Genomic DNA, 14,121 nt, shown 5'->3' on the forward strand with positions numbered 1-14,121 from the left:
TTGTGGTGAAAATCAAATCTCCATAATGGCAGTGCTGCCTCCTGTGGGTTAGACACTGGCACTGGAACAACTCCCACTGTTGTGCTCCTCACTTCCAGTAAACAGCAGCAGCACATGCTGCGAGTGGGCGCGCATCCCTTACACATCGCTCTTCATCCCACTCGCTTGTTTGTCTTTGTTTTGTAGATAGTACCACCTCATCTGACCTCTTCACTGTCTCTTGTTTCTGTGCAACAAGGTCATCTCCCCAGACTGCCACGAAGACGTGACTGTGAAGAAGGACAACATCTTTGTCCGCTCTTTCAAGGATGGAAAATTGTGAGTCATCACTAATGTGCTGAAAACCACATTTGCACCATGTGTGAAGTAGGGCTGCACTAACGATAAGCAGTAGATTATTTGACATTTTCTTTATCAATTAATACATCAATTTGGTTTTGAACTATTTACGTAATCAATACAAAGTTAGCATTGCACGAAGTTAGGCCTAAGTATTGCCTAATTATTAATGATGGCCAAAAAAACGTTAAACCAAGCAATCTTTTGAAAAGTCAACAAGCAAATGATTGGCATTTTCACTTGGTAAATTCAATTCAATTTTATTTATAGTATCAAATCATAACAAGAGTTATCTCGAGACACTTTACAGATAGAGTAGGTCTAGACCACACTCTATAATTTACAAAGCCCCAACAATTCTAATAATTCCCCCAAGAACAAGCAGTGTGATCTAAGTTGCTCTTTAATCAACTAATCATCTGGTGCTAGTGTAAAACATCACCATCAGGCGGATACACATGTTTTTATTGGATACATGTGCAATGAACCTTTGCAAAAAATATATATTGACAAATGAAAATGCTTGAGAGCACTCTATTGTGAGATATGGCTGGCTGCACAATAGAAGTATAATATTTGCAAATATTTTAGATAATTTTGTTAACATTTTTTTCTTTTTCATGCCTTTGTATATATGAATTGTAATGTGCTTTGAACTTTCCACTCATGACAAATCTCTGTATTATCACAATATTTGAAGAAGCTCTGTCAGATGACATTTTTTTCCTCTTGACCAATTACTGCCGTGTTTAATTGACACATTTGTTCGTAGCTTTAGAAGAATATAACCTTCGTTTCTGCAATCTCTTAACAATAGTTAAGATACTGTGTGCCTTCCCCGCCAGCGCTTCCCTGCTTGTGTTCTTTTATTTGTCCTCGGGCTGTAAAGTTACTGGTGAGCTAAGCTAGTGCAGCTTCCCTGTAGCCTGCCCTCGGCGTGGAACCACACGGCCAGATTGTTTGGTCTGTGGCAAGGAGGAATAAGTCCAAGAGTCTGCACTCAGCTAGTGGTTTGTAACTGCAGTCTCTCTGTGTGTGGGTAGAAACACAGCCCACACTCGACTTACATTAATCTGGTGTTTGCTTGCTGTTCCAAAGTCTACTTTTTCTGTTTGAATTCCATTGATGACAGAAACAGCCTTGAGTCTGCATTCCTTCATATGCCCTGCGTAAATAATCTGCAAAAGAAGTGTGAAAAGTCCCTCTCTGTATTTTGGCTAATAGTCAGGTGAAGGGTAGAGCTGATAAGAGGGATAAGATAACAGATGATAAATCAGAGACAAAGTCCTATATGTGTGAAGTATTTCCTCTCTGAACATGGCACCCTGTGATGGCTTTCGTTGCAAATGAAATTGCACGGTAGCTGTTTTTCTTTCTGCTCTGTAGCAGTTTGATTTCACTCCGGAAAATCAGCACAGTGTACCCACGGGTAGACGCAGCATATAATGATGTAAGAAGTTGGAAAATCTATATCATTGTAAATGAGATGTTCAGGTTTGTTTCCCTCCAATCATTTTGCCTTTATGTGGATGGAATAACAAAGATGTTACTCATGTATGTGTGATGTGATGCACCAGTCTGATCTGGTCTCTTTATGTAATGTTAAAGTTGGATTTATCAAAGGTTTTGCAAGTAACCCTTGCAGAGGAAAGTTTATAAATTGTTTTAAGTAAGAACAAAGTTTTTTTTACCCTCCATTCAGTAATGCTACTGTTAAAATGCTGCACCATTCCCCTTTTCCCTTTTTTCATTGTTTTACAACAAACGCACTCCACTTGTCATTGTTTGTTATTGTACATTTTTATCATCAATGTCAGCCTCTTCTCGTCTATTATTACAGAGTTATTCTAACATGCTGCTCCCTGGGTGATTTGTTTTTTGAAGAGGGGTCACATCCATAAGCTATGTGACCTTTTCCGCACAGTGCCGGGGCCAGCATGTTCATTTTCCTCTGCAGACTTTGGTATTGTTATTGATAACCAACCGACCTGCCTTTTGCAAAAACAATGGCTTTGGAAAACATTCTTTAGGAAAAGCAATATCACATCCAGAGGAGAGATGGGGGTTTTCAGGAAGTGGTGGTTATTCTTATTTAGTCAGATCTGGTCACCATAGTAACAATGGAAACAAAAGCCGTTTCAAATTGTTTCTCGTTTTGGCCAGCTTGCAAACTTAGACGTACAAAGACAGTTTGATCACTGTGAGTAGGTTTTTAACTAAGTCACAAAACAAATAAAACTAAACGCTAGGTTATACAAATATCATATGAAGAAGAATCTGGGCTATTGTAAACTGTAACGTATATGTGGAACCTAAAGCTGATTTTAGTTTTACAAATTGAATAATTAGCTTGCTTCACATTAGCCAGTAAGCAGTGACGTGGAGCAGTTTCAGCTTCATTGACATAGAACAGCAAGTTTGAAATAAACCATAAACTAAAGGGTTTATTTATTTATGAGTTATTTTTAGCAATGCTAGCGGCGTGGCTCTAGGGATAGCAATGTTATCCAGTCAGTTGGTCGGTCCAGACTGAAATCCCGAAACAACATGAATTTCCATAATATTTAGCGGACACATTCATGTTCCCCAGAGAATTACTTTTTACGGACTTTGGTGATTAGCTGTTAGTACATTTTAGTATGCTAACACACTAAACTAAGATGGAGAACATGGTAAACATAATACCTGCTAAACATCGGCATGTGGTCACTGTGAACGTGTTAGTGTGCCGATGTAAAGGCCATTTTATGGTTGTGTGTAGAATTGACGGCGTACCCCCGCAGACCCCTCTGCGTCTACGCCGGACCCTACGCCGCAGCCTGACGGGCACCTCTCGAAAAATGTAACAACGCCTCGCGGCGACGCACGTCGTGTCTTGGTAGCGTTGCATTTTCCCTGACTCCATTCCTGGTTCTCCTTCTCCATAAACAACATGAAATCAAGGAGAGGGTGAACTTTCTCTTTCCGGGTCAAGATTTCCCAGCGTGGTTAGAAAGAACCCCCCCCACCCAAACACACACACACACACACACACACACACACACACACACACGCACGCATGCCGGCTGAGTATAAACATCAGGCTACTTACATAGGCTACGGCGATAGCTCTGCTTGGAGCCTCCGCAGAACCATAAAACAGGCTTTAGACAGCAGCAGTGCTTTGAGCTAAATTCTAAGTAAAGCCTCACAGAGCTGCTAGCATAGCTGTAGACTCTTAGTCTTGTTTTTCTTTTTGTTAGTCTCAATAAAAAAATAATCTTTGCACGTGTGTACAGACAAGTACGTGGGTGAACTAGTGCCATTCTTATTTTTTAGGCCTTTAATTCCACAGGACAGATGAAGACAGGAAAGGGGGGAGAGAGAAGGGGAATGACATGCAGCAAAGGGCCGCAGGTCAGAGTCGAACCTGCGGCTGCTGCGTCGAGGAATAAACCCTCTACATATGTACGCCTGCTCTACCAACTGAGCTAACCCGGCCACCAAACTAGTGCCATTCTAACAACGTACTCAATACAATTTCTTTTTTTTTAAGAAAATATCTATAGTAAATGACAATAAACCAAGGTGTCTGTTTTCTATGAGCTCTGTTGCAGTATACTTTTTTGATTCACTCCATGACACATCTAATCATTGGAACAGCTCCGCTGCCTACAGATACCACAGCAAATCGTCTCTCTGGCACACTTTCCAAGCCTCTGACTGGTTTCAGCTTACAAGCTCCACTGATCCATCTATCTGCCAAATTACCAACACTTTGCCCAGCTGTTATAGGGATGTTGTAAGAAAGTAGGCTGTGAATGCAGTCACGGCTGCTCAGGTTTTGAGGTTGGTATTGTTACTGTAAGATTAAAAACTCCCCCCTGCCAGTGTTTTAATTAACAAGACTTTTTTTTTTTTTTTTTTTTCTTTTCATAGTCCTACATTTGTTTTGGGAAAACAAAAATCTGCTTGCCACGTCTAACACCGTAGAGCTGAACCTTGATGTAGTAACCCTCAGTACTGTACGTCACTTCTGTTCACATATTAATCAGAGTTGCTGTGTTTTGCAGTAACACGGTGCTGCGGAAGGACGTCCGCGAGATGAATAGCGACTGTCCTCCAAAAGCGGACGCAGGGCTCAAACCAGGTGAGTGAAAACTGAAGCTTTAAGAAGTAAAACTTTACAGAAGTGGTGCATAGAACAAACCTAGTCCTTGACATCCGTGGCCTAGTCTGTGTGTTGACGCTTTTTGGCAGACAAACGCTCACAGTGAGTTGCAGCGAGACCGACTGAGGAAAGAGAAGTTTTGTTTTTGTTCTGGGGAATGCAGCGGCTGAGAGCTCCTGCCACTGTCGAGTCTATTTTTATTTGAAGTCCTCACCAGGCTTTTTATATAGCGCCTCCATTTTTCTGCTGCAGAGCTCTCACTCTTTTTATAATTCCATTTAGGAAACCACTTTGTATTATCCCAGTCTTGGTATTCACAGGTGCTTGACTCACAACTGTGATATTTTCTGCATTACAAACGCGTAACACAAGCATCTGCTAAGGTGGTTAGATGCTACTTAAACCCACCTGTGACATTGTGGCTGAATGCCTCTGCTGCTCTGCGTCTCTGCAAATACTCCTGACAGATGTTCATGCTGCTTTCTTCCATGGCTGCTTTTTTTTTCATGTTCTTCTCTGTTCATGTCTTATCTTTGTGTTATATAGCATGCAACTTCTTCTAACTCTGCAGAATGACTTGGCTTGAGTTTTGCATGCAGAAGGGAATGATAGGCAACGCTTATTGGATGTGGTTGATATGTAATATAGCTGCATGTGTGTGTTTGACAGCATTGGACGCCGCTTTGGAGTTCCTGCAGCAGTTTGTCGTGCCCAGCACCTGGAAGACAGAAGTGAAAGAAGAAAGTTCTAGCAGCGAGGATGAGGAGGAGGATGAAGAGGAAGGGCAGGAAGAAGATGCCAGCGGCGAAGAAGAGGAGGTAGCGGCAGAACCCTGCACATGCTCTTATCCCCACAACCTCCCAAATAATAAAAAAAAAAAAAAACAACGGCCTCAAACTCTTGTTGTTTCCTGTCTGCAGGAGGAAGTGGAGCCGTTCCCAGAGGAGCGGGAGAACTTTCTGCAGCAGCTCTACAAGTTCATGGAGGACAGAGGTGAGCCAAGAGTGCAGATGTTTACATGGTTTCTTTACAACAAACATTTTATTTTGAAGGTTCCAGGTGCAGCTTTATAATTTAGTAACGGATGTGACCTATTCGTCACCCTTTTGGTCAGGGGACAGTTAAAAATTAGGCACACAAAAAGGTATAAAATACTGTAATAGTGTTATTTATGCCTTATCTATCTCACTCTTCCAATCCCGCGTTTAGTTTCACTCTCTCTTTTTCTGCCCCCTGTACTCATATCTCATTAGCTGCTTTTAAGGCTGCCCCTAAAGAAATGTTCTGGTTTACAGTCTAAAATGGTTCATGTGTAGCTCCATAACTTTGATTATCGTTTTACAACAAGAAATATCTCTGAGGGATGGAATGTTACTAAGTGCAAGTACTGTACTTGACTACAAATTTGAGGTACTTTACCTGAGTGTTTTCATGCTGCTTTATACTTCTACTCCACAATTAAATAGGGCAATATTGACTTTACTACATTTATTTGACAGCTTTAGTTATGTATCAGATTAAGATTTTACACAAAAAACATATGATCCGCTTATAAAGTATGATGTACTTGTATTAAAGTGTTGATTGAACAACTCAAAAGTATATAAAAGGGTTACAATTAGCTCCACCTGTACCAAGTAGAATAGCATAATACTCACATTTTTCTGCATTATGGATACTTTTACTTTTAACACATTATTCTAATAATGCTGTTACTTAAGTGGCATTTTCAATGCAGGACTTTTACTTGGAATGGTAGAATTTGTATTTGTTGCCGTATTGCTACTTTTCCTTAAGTAAAGGATCTGAATACTTCCTCCAACACTGCTGAAAACCAATTCCAGTTCACTTTAAAAAAAAAAGCAGGCAATTTAATGCAGACTCAGTTTAATAAGCCGGTTTTAGCATATTTCTAACTTAAACTGTATCTTTGTGTCCACCATCTCAACCCATGACAATGTTTCTCCTCCTCAGGAACTCCCATCAATAAACGGCCTGTTCTGGGCTACAGGAACCTGAACCTGTTCAAGCTCTACAGGCTGGTGCACAAACTGGGAGGCTTTGACAACGTGAGTGCCACTTTGACAGCGGTTACCCGCAGTGTAGCATAACTTCTGTCTCGCTTGATGGTGACTGACTCTGGATCTGTCTCCCTCTGTTAACCGTGTTTGAGCAGATTGAGAGCGGCTCTGTTTGGAAGCAAGTTTATCAGGATCTGGGAATCCCTGTGCTCAACTCAGCCGCCGGCTACAATGTCAAATGTGCTTACCGCAAGTACGTACAGTCGCTGCCTCCACAGCTGCTGTTTGGCAGATGCAGCTTTTGTTTCTGTTTTTACTCTTTTAATGTCCATGTCTCTTGTACTACTTTTACAGCCTCTTTTTTTTTTTTTTTTTTTTTTTTTTTTTTTTTTAGCAAATTCCTTAAGAATAAATTAAGCTTTTATCTTTGCAAGATTGAATGTTTGAATGTTTTATCACCCAGGTACTTGTATGGATTTGAGGAATACTGCACCTCCACCGCCATCACCTTCAGGATGGACCTCCCTTTGAAGCAGGCTCCCAAGGGGGAGGTCAAGTCAGAGGGGGAGGCTGGAGGAACCCCTCCCACCGCCTCCAGCTCAGAAGAGCAGAAAGCCCAGGTTGATGGAGAACCTTGTGGAGCACAGTCTATAGTCTGCAAGGTAGGCATTCTCCTAAATACTATGATTGATATAAATCTTTGTCCTTTTTTTCTTATGTTTGATATTTAGAAAACAGCACCCTTTACATTAGATTCATTTCTTATTATAATGAAAGAATCCTTCTCTCACAGGATGAGAAGCCTGATTTGATCCGGAACAAAATGGAACCCGATCCATCAAAAACAGAGGGAAAGGACAGTGGAAATGACGACGACGATGATGACAACGACGACGTGGAAGATGGTCCCCTTAAGGGAGACGCAGACGAGGGCTCATCTACGGCTCACCTCGGAGCGGAGAACATGAAGGAGGAGCGCGAGGAGGAGGAGGAGGAGGAGGAGGAGGAGGAGGAGGAGGAGAGCAAAGACAACTCTGGGTAGGTGGTCTGAAAGGATGGTCCCTCCACCAGGGTGGTAAAAAAAACATGGCACAAACACAAGCTCCATGCAGAGCTCCTGCATGGTGAAACTGTGTTAGTACTCAATCTGACTTTCAACACCTAAACGTTTCGCCAGACTAAAGAACCTGAGGCATTCACTTTCCTTGGTGGCAGTAAAAATCTAAAAGACCATTAGCAGATGAGGAGCAGCAACCTCTGATGACACTAATACCCAGTATACCCACAATCCACCTCTACCTGCTAACCAGAGAGAGAACCGAGAGAGAACAGCGCTCTCTCTCTCTCTCTCTCTCTCTCTCTCTCTCTCTCTCTCTCTCTCTTTGTGTCTCTAACTAAGCTCTTACCCACTGCCCTCTGTGCTATTATTATTTCTTGTGGCTTGGTCGGCATCAGCTGGCAGAGACATCTTAGAGCACCAAAGCCTGACTGCTACCTTTCACCTGGCATGTCATGCTGTGCTCTCATTCTCACTCTCTTTTTACTCTCTCTCTCTTTCTCTCTCTCTGGCGGGGATTGTTTGACAGTGGCCAGCCTCTCTCACTCAATGCACACAACATGGCTGTGCTCTTCTTGATTTCTGTCCTTTCCTGATCTCTCTCTCTCTCACACTCTCTTTGTCTCTTTCTCTTCTCTCATTTTTTGGCTTTTCGATGTTCAGCTTTATTAAATGTTCCATGTATGTGAGTGTTGTCACTGATGCATTAGCACACTAGACGCAAGATGGCAGTAACCTTTTCAGTGTTGAAAAAAATAGTTCTGGGAAGTTGTATTGTTTGGTCTCAGTAGGCTATCGTTTCCTGTGCAGAGCATCCAGATCAGTGCTCTCTGCCTATTTCAGACCCTTTTCTGTTCACCCATCCTTGACACTTGTTAAGGTTATTGGGCTCCTGTGGACGGACTAGAAAAGACTTTAACAACAGTGTTTTTTTCTGTCTGGTTGAAGAGATTGCACAATTCACTAACTTTAGGATGTTCTTATCATACGCTGTTGCTCCCTGTATCCCCCTCTCTGTAGTTTTTAGGCCTTGGGCTCACAACAGTATGATCCTGCCGATTACCATCAAATGTGGACTTTCTGACAGGTTCCCTGATCCTTTGGCGTTGTCAGGATCAGTGGTCCTCGCAGATTATGTGGTAGTGTGAGGGTTTACAGATTCACACAGCAGACAACCTGCAGGCTGATCAGATTTTTCCTGATGATATCAGACCTGTTCAGTGTTTACAGCCTGTACTCTGGACCTGCAGTGCGTGTGCGTGTGTGTGTGTCACATTTTCATTCTAGCAGCATGGACTGTTTTAATTTATATTAATGAGAGCAATTAATTATATAGAAGGAAACTCTTGTTCGACAGTGATTGTTATGTAACTGCTTAAGTCCTATTTACCTTTTTCTTAGCCTAATCAACTGCTTTATTTAAAAGTGCACTGCCCATTTGCACTGCCTCTCCGACCTTTCTTTTTGAATCTTTCAGTGCATAATTACAAGTCCTGATGCAAGTGATGCTTATGGATAATTTGTTTAGGGCTGCAACTATGATGATTTTCATTATTGCTGGCAGTTTTTTTTAAATTAATCATTTGGTCTATAAAATATTAGAAAACAGCAAAAAATGCCCATCACATGCTCCTAGAGCCGAAGGTGACATCATCAAATGTCTTTTTTTGCCCACTCAACAGTCCAACCCCCAAAATATTCAATTAACTATAATGTAAGACCAAATCTTTACATTTGAAAACCTGGAACCAACAAATGTTCGGCTTTTGTTTCTTTAAAAAATACGATAAACCAATCATTAAAATACTTGCAAATCATTTTCTGTGGCTTGACTAACGAATTATTCGACTAATTGTTGCAGCTCTAAATGTATTATTATATATCAGTGTTTGATACCCTTCCTATGCTTGTTTGTGTTTCGTGACCATATTTAACACTGAGGGTGCAAAAGGCCTGGGGAATTGATTTATGTGCAGTGTGTTTATAAAATCAGTTGGCATTTTGAAGTCTAGTGTGTCCCCAGTCTTAGGGTGGTTATCGGCTTCTTTAGTTGTCACACTTGGACTGCCGCACAAAGAATTGCATTTTCTTCATTGTGCTGTGTTGAAAATGAGCTGCCAGCAGAAGGCACATGCTCTGAGCAGTTAGGTATGAGAGGGATCGTGTGGAGTACTGTGTTGTAGCTGTTCTTTGTGGCAACAGACCAAATTGGATCTGGTAGCCGTGCTTCCTCTTAGCGCTGTAGTCTCGCTTTAAGTCGCTGTGCTGCCTGCCAAGTCGTGCTTTGCCGTGCTAACCTGCCCCTGTGCCCCCCCCCCCTCCCCGCGCGCCTAAACCACTTACTGGCATTCCTGCACCGCCCGTTTACCCTCCAGCTTCGACATCTCCTGACTGTTTCCCACTAGCTCCTCCTTGTGGATGCTTTGTTTCTTACAGCGTGTGTGTGTGAGTGAGAATCCCAAGTATGTCGTTGTGTGTGAATAGAGGGTTAGATAGCCTAACAGTAGCGTCATTTCCCATGCAAGATGATTGATTTTTGCCATGAAAGAATGTTTTATTTACTGTACACTTCATGTACTGTTCTTTGACTGGCTTACTGTAAATGAACAGTTGTTTTATACTCCAGCTTGCTGTAGGTTACACTGGACTAGAGTTAAAGCAGGACAGAAATGGGAAGTTTAGGTTTCTTTAAAGGAAAAGGGCCTAAGGTTGTAATGGGACAGGGAAGGCAAGGGTGGAGCAAGTTAATTAGAAAACAGGCTTCCTAGCAGCAGGTAGTGAGTTGGGTGGGTGGCTGTGGGTGGGGTTCTGTTGTGCTCAATGGGGCAGCCTAGGGCCAGGAAGTGCTGAACTGTTTTTCTTGCAGGGATGACAGCAGTCAGGAGGGGGAGGAAGGGGAGGAGTTTGAGTGTTACCCCCCGGGGATGAAGGTGCAGGTGAGGTATGGGCGAGGCCGCAATCTGAAGACGTACGAGGCCACTGTGAAAGAGGCAGACGTGGAGGGGGGAGAGGTGCTCTACCTGGTGCACTACTGTGGCTGGAACATCAGGTAAGACAGGACCTGGGGAGAAATCACCTAACGTCTATATTCACCTAAAAAAAAAAACAATATTTAAAAGAGACATCTCTTAACTTTCAAGGGATCACCGCTACATGGGTATCCCCTCAGCAGTAACAGATGCATCCCTTCCTCACAATTCTGCTTTCATCTGATCCAGTCCCATGGTCAGTGCTCTGATTATGGAGAACACTGGGCCATCTAGTGGCAGAAACAGAATTGAGTATTGGGTTGATGTGGATCATTCCTCAGCTTCCCTCACTCAGTTTTGACTGAATCCCCTGTCTGTCTGTCCCCCAGCTGTCTGTCTCTCAACTCAATCCACAGACAGGCTGAATTTGAATCAATTTTACTCTGGAAATAGTCAACCAGTGGTTTTGGTGAAACAGTTTTTAGATCCTATAAGATGAAATTTAGATGTGAGCTACCCCTTGGATCTCTGAAAGGCCAACCAAAGTGCTGCTACACTCACCTCTACCTCTCAACCCTCTCCCCCCCCTCCCCAGCGGGTCAGGGTTAATGCAGTGTTAAGTAGAGTGTTAGGGTACCAATGACACCGAGGTTAACTAGTGCAATTAGCATTTCATTGTCTCAATGTTGTTGTGTGGTCCTCTAGCACTCTATAAAAGACAGTGGGATGTTCTCTGCATTGTGTCTGTCGTGTGCGATGTCGTGAAACTTTTTCATTTTTCTCATACGACCCAAGTTGCACCCTTGGTACTGTTGGAACTTTGTTGAATATGATTTCTGTGGTGGTCGGTGTTAACATTGTTTCTTTCTTCATCGTAAAGGTTTGTCTTTCTCCACATTACACTATGGGATTTCTTCTTTTTGCTGTTGAGGCTTATTGTGTCACAGCAACATGTTGGGGTCATGCAGTAGAGGTGTCTGTGTGGTGGGTGGTGTGAGAGGATATTTCTTTGCTCCTCTCAAAGATCTGAATGATGAAATTGTCTCCTGTCTTTGTACTTGATTTTTAGATATGATGAATGGATCAAAGCAGACAAGATTGTGCGCCCCGCCAATAAGAATGTACCAAAAATAAAGCACCGCAAAAAGATAAAGGTACGAGTCTGGAATGTGGCAACTTTTCAACTTAAACCTGGTTTGATGTCATGACTTAAATCACTGACTGTGTTAAATCCTGAACAGAACAAAGCTGAGAGGGAGCGAGACAGGTTGGAGAGGCTCAATGACAGAGAAGTCCTCGGCCCTTCGCCCAACGCTAGCCGCCTCCCACGCTCCAAATGTGGCCTGAGTCAGGATGTCTTTTCCAAGATGGACGAGGGTGAGGACAAAGGGACTCAGCAGTCTCCAGTCAAGTCTATAGAAATTACTTCTATCCTCAATGGCCTGCAAGGTAGCAACACTCATTAGGCTGTAGTCCTCATGCACACTTACAGCAGCTTAGGCCTGTGTCACTCTGAAGTGGTTTATTTATGCCTGGTGATATCCTGCCGAAACTAACAGAAGTTCTCTCTCGTTTGCCTCAGCCTCTGAGCTGTCCACAGACGAAAGTGAGCATGAGGATGAGGAGGGAGAGCATAATGAGGAGGATCGCCCAGGTTGCAGAGGCAGCCCCAGAAAGGCCCCACCAGAGCCCCCGCAAACATCAGAGTGCTGGGAGAGCGGGACCCCTCCTGAAGCATCCAAACCTTCTCCAGTCACCGGAAAGAACCAGGATTTAGTCAGTGCAGAGAGTGGCGATGTTGGGAAGCGCAGAAGCCAACCGGAGTTGGAGGGAGAGGGGAGCAACAGGAAGAGGAAATCTGACAGTGCAGCTGAGAGGACCCCGAAAGGCCAATCCAAAGCAAAGACCCGGAGCACCAGGAGTGCCGACTGGTTGCCAGTAGGCTCTCCCAGGAAGCTGGAAGAGAGAGCGGCTGGTCCCGGGGAGGAGAAGGGAGCCTCGTCCAGCAGCAGTTCAGATGATGAGGGCGCGGCGCTGGCCGAATCCCAGGCTGAGGAAAGCGAGCGAAGCCGGCCAAAAACCAAAGGTTCCCCTTCCAAGAAGTACAACGGGATGAGGGAGAAGACCAAAGGTGGCAGACAAGCTGGGTTCTGGGAGATTCCTGAAAAGAGGGCCAAAATGTCTGGAAACGCAGAGGAAAGGCCAGCTGTACGCTCTAAAGGCCAAAAGGATGTGTGGTCCAGCATCCAGGCCCAGTGGCCGAAGAAGACTCTCAAAGAGTTGTTCTCTGACTCGGACACCGAGGCCGCCAATTCTCCTCCTCCGCCTGTACCCCCGTGTCTGGAGGAGCCGAGCGTCGAACAGGATGCTGGACCCGAGGACGAGGCCTCAGAGGAGCAGATGGAAAACGACAAACTACAGGAGTTTCCGAGCAGCGGCAGTAACTCTGTACTCAACACACCACCGACAACGCCCGAGTCGCCCTCAGGAGGAGGCAGCGCTGTTGAAGATTCTGGTCCCGCGCAGCCTTGCTCCCCACCACCGTCCGTACCCCCCGCTTTGCCTTCAGAGCCGGTTTCTGACGCTCTTCCCCCGGGGCCCATACAGGAGGAAGTGGCAGGTGGGCGCAGTGAGACAGACAGCAGCACGGTGGAAGTGGAGAGTCTGGGTGGGGAGCTGCAAGACCTCCCTCAGGATGAGAGGGCGGGTTCCCCCTCAAAGGTGTTTGACGTCAGCCTCTCCTGCAACAGCAGCAGTAGCTGCAGCCTCGAGCTGAGCAGCAGCAGCCAACAAGAGAGTGAACAGAAGTCCAAAGGTACAGGTATCTACCCAAGTCTTGTGAAGCCTTTTCTTTTTCATTGACCGAATTCGTTAATTTTCTTTAAGATGGAATACTAAAGAAATACACGCCGACAACTCATTTCACAGTCCGTCTGTTCCCTCACCGTCTTTTTGCATTTTCTTTGTAGTGTCTGCGAGTCAGAAGCGGCAAAAAGAATCACAGACTGGTGGAGCCGCAAAGAAACCCAAGCCAAGCCGTAAGAGCCTCGGTGTGCCTCCCAAAAAGAATAGGAAAACAGGTAAGGAGAGCCAGCAGTACTTTTATAAGCTGTGGAATTTCTATTTCACATTGACTTGTTTCCTGACATTAAATTACAGATTTCAGGCAGGAAAGGGAATGAGATTTTGCTTGATCATTGTCCCATTTCTTTTCACCTCAGCCGTCTTCTCTCCTCCAGCCAACAGCAGTGACAGCGAAGACCAGTCTGTTGTTGAGGGCACTGCCAAATCCACTGCCTCTAAGAACAACGCACCAAACGTGAAGGCTGCCACTTCGCCCAAGTGTCACGGACGATCTCCCCCTTCGAGCCATAAGTACCACAAGCAGGGTGACGCCGACCACACCCAGCAACGAGACAACCATGGAAGATCGCCTCGTGTGTACAAGTGGAGCTTCCAGATGTGTAAGTGTCACACATTACCTTCATTTTGTTTTTGTAAAGTCATGACTGAGAGTATTAAATTGTTTCATCAATGTATCTATAGTAATTAAAAAAAAGATTTGAGTGAACTGATTATTTAATT

The 14,121-nt window shown here is 44.1% G+C and overlaps 1 protein-coding gene across 1 annotated transcript in view; it reads left to right on the forward strand.

Annotated features, from left to right (window-relative positions):
- Positions 1 to 14,121, forward strand: part of arid4b (AT-rich interaction domain 4B) — a 42,433-nt gene that overhangs the window by 24,657 nt on the left and 3,655 nt on the right. The window contains 14 exon segments of the mRNA XM_028602676.1: positions 239 to 318; positions 4,392 to 4,468; positions 5,159 to 5,307; positions 5,410 to 5,482; positions 6,464 to 6,558; positions 6,666 to 6,763; positions 6,974 to 7,172; positions 7,304 to 7,548; positions 10,434 to 10,616; positions 11,606 to 11,690; positions 11,778 to 11,985; positions 12,119 to 13,351; positions 13,506 to 13,616; positions 13,758 to 14,000. Of these exon segments, the coding sequence (XP_028458477.1) occupies positions 239 to 318; positions 4,392 to 4,468; positions 5,159 to 5,307; positions 5,410 to 5,482; positions 6,464 to 6,558; positions 6,666 to 6,763; positions 6,974 to 7,172; positions 7,304 to 7,548; positions 10,434 to 10,616; positions 11,606 to 11,690; positions 11,778 to 11,985; positions 12,119 to 13,351; positions 13,506 to 13,616; positions 13,758 to 14,000 (3,079 nt within the window).

Source organism: Perca flavescens, chromosome 17, assembly GCF_004354835.1.
Source record: "Perca flavescens isolate YP-PL-M2 chromosome 17, PFLA_1.0, whole genome shotgun sequence".
Lineage (NCBI taxonomy): Eukaryota > Metazoa > Chordata > Actinopteri > Perciformes > Percidae > Perca > Perca flavescens.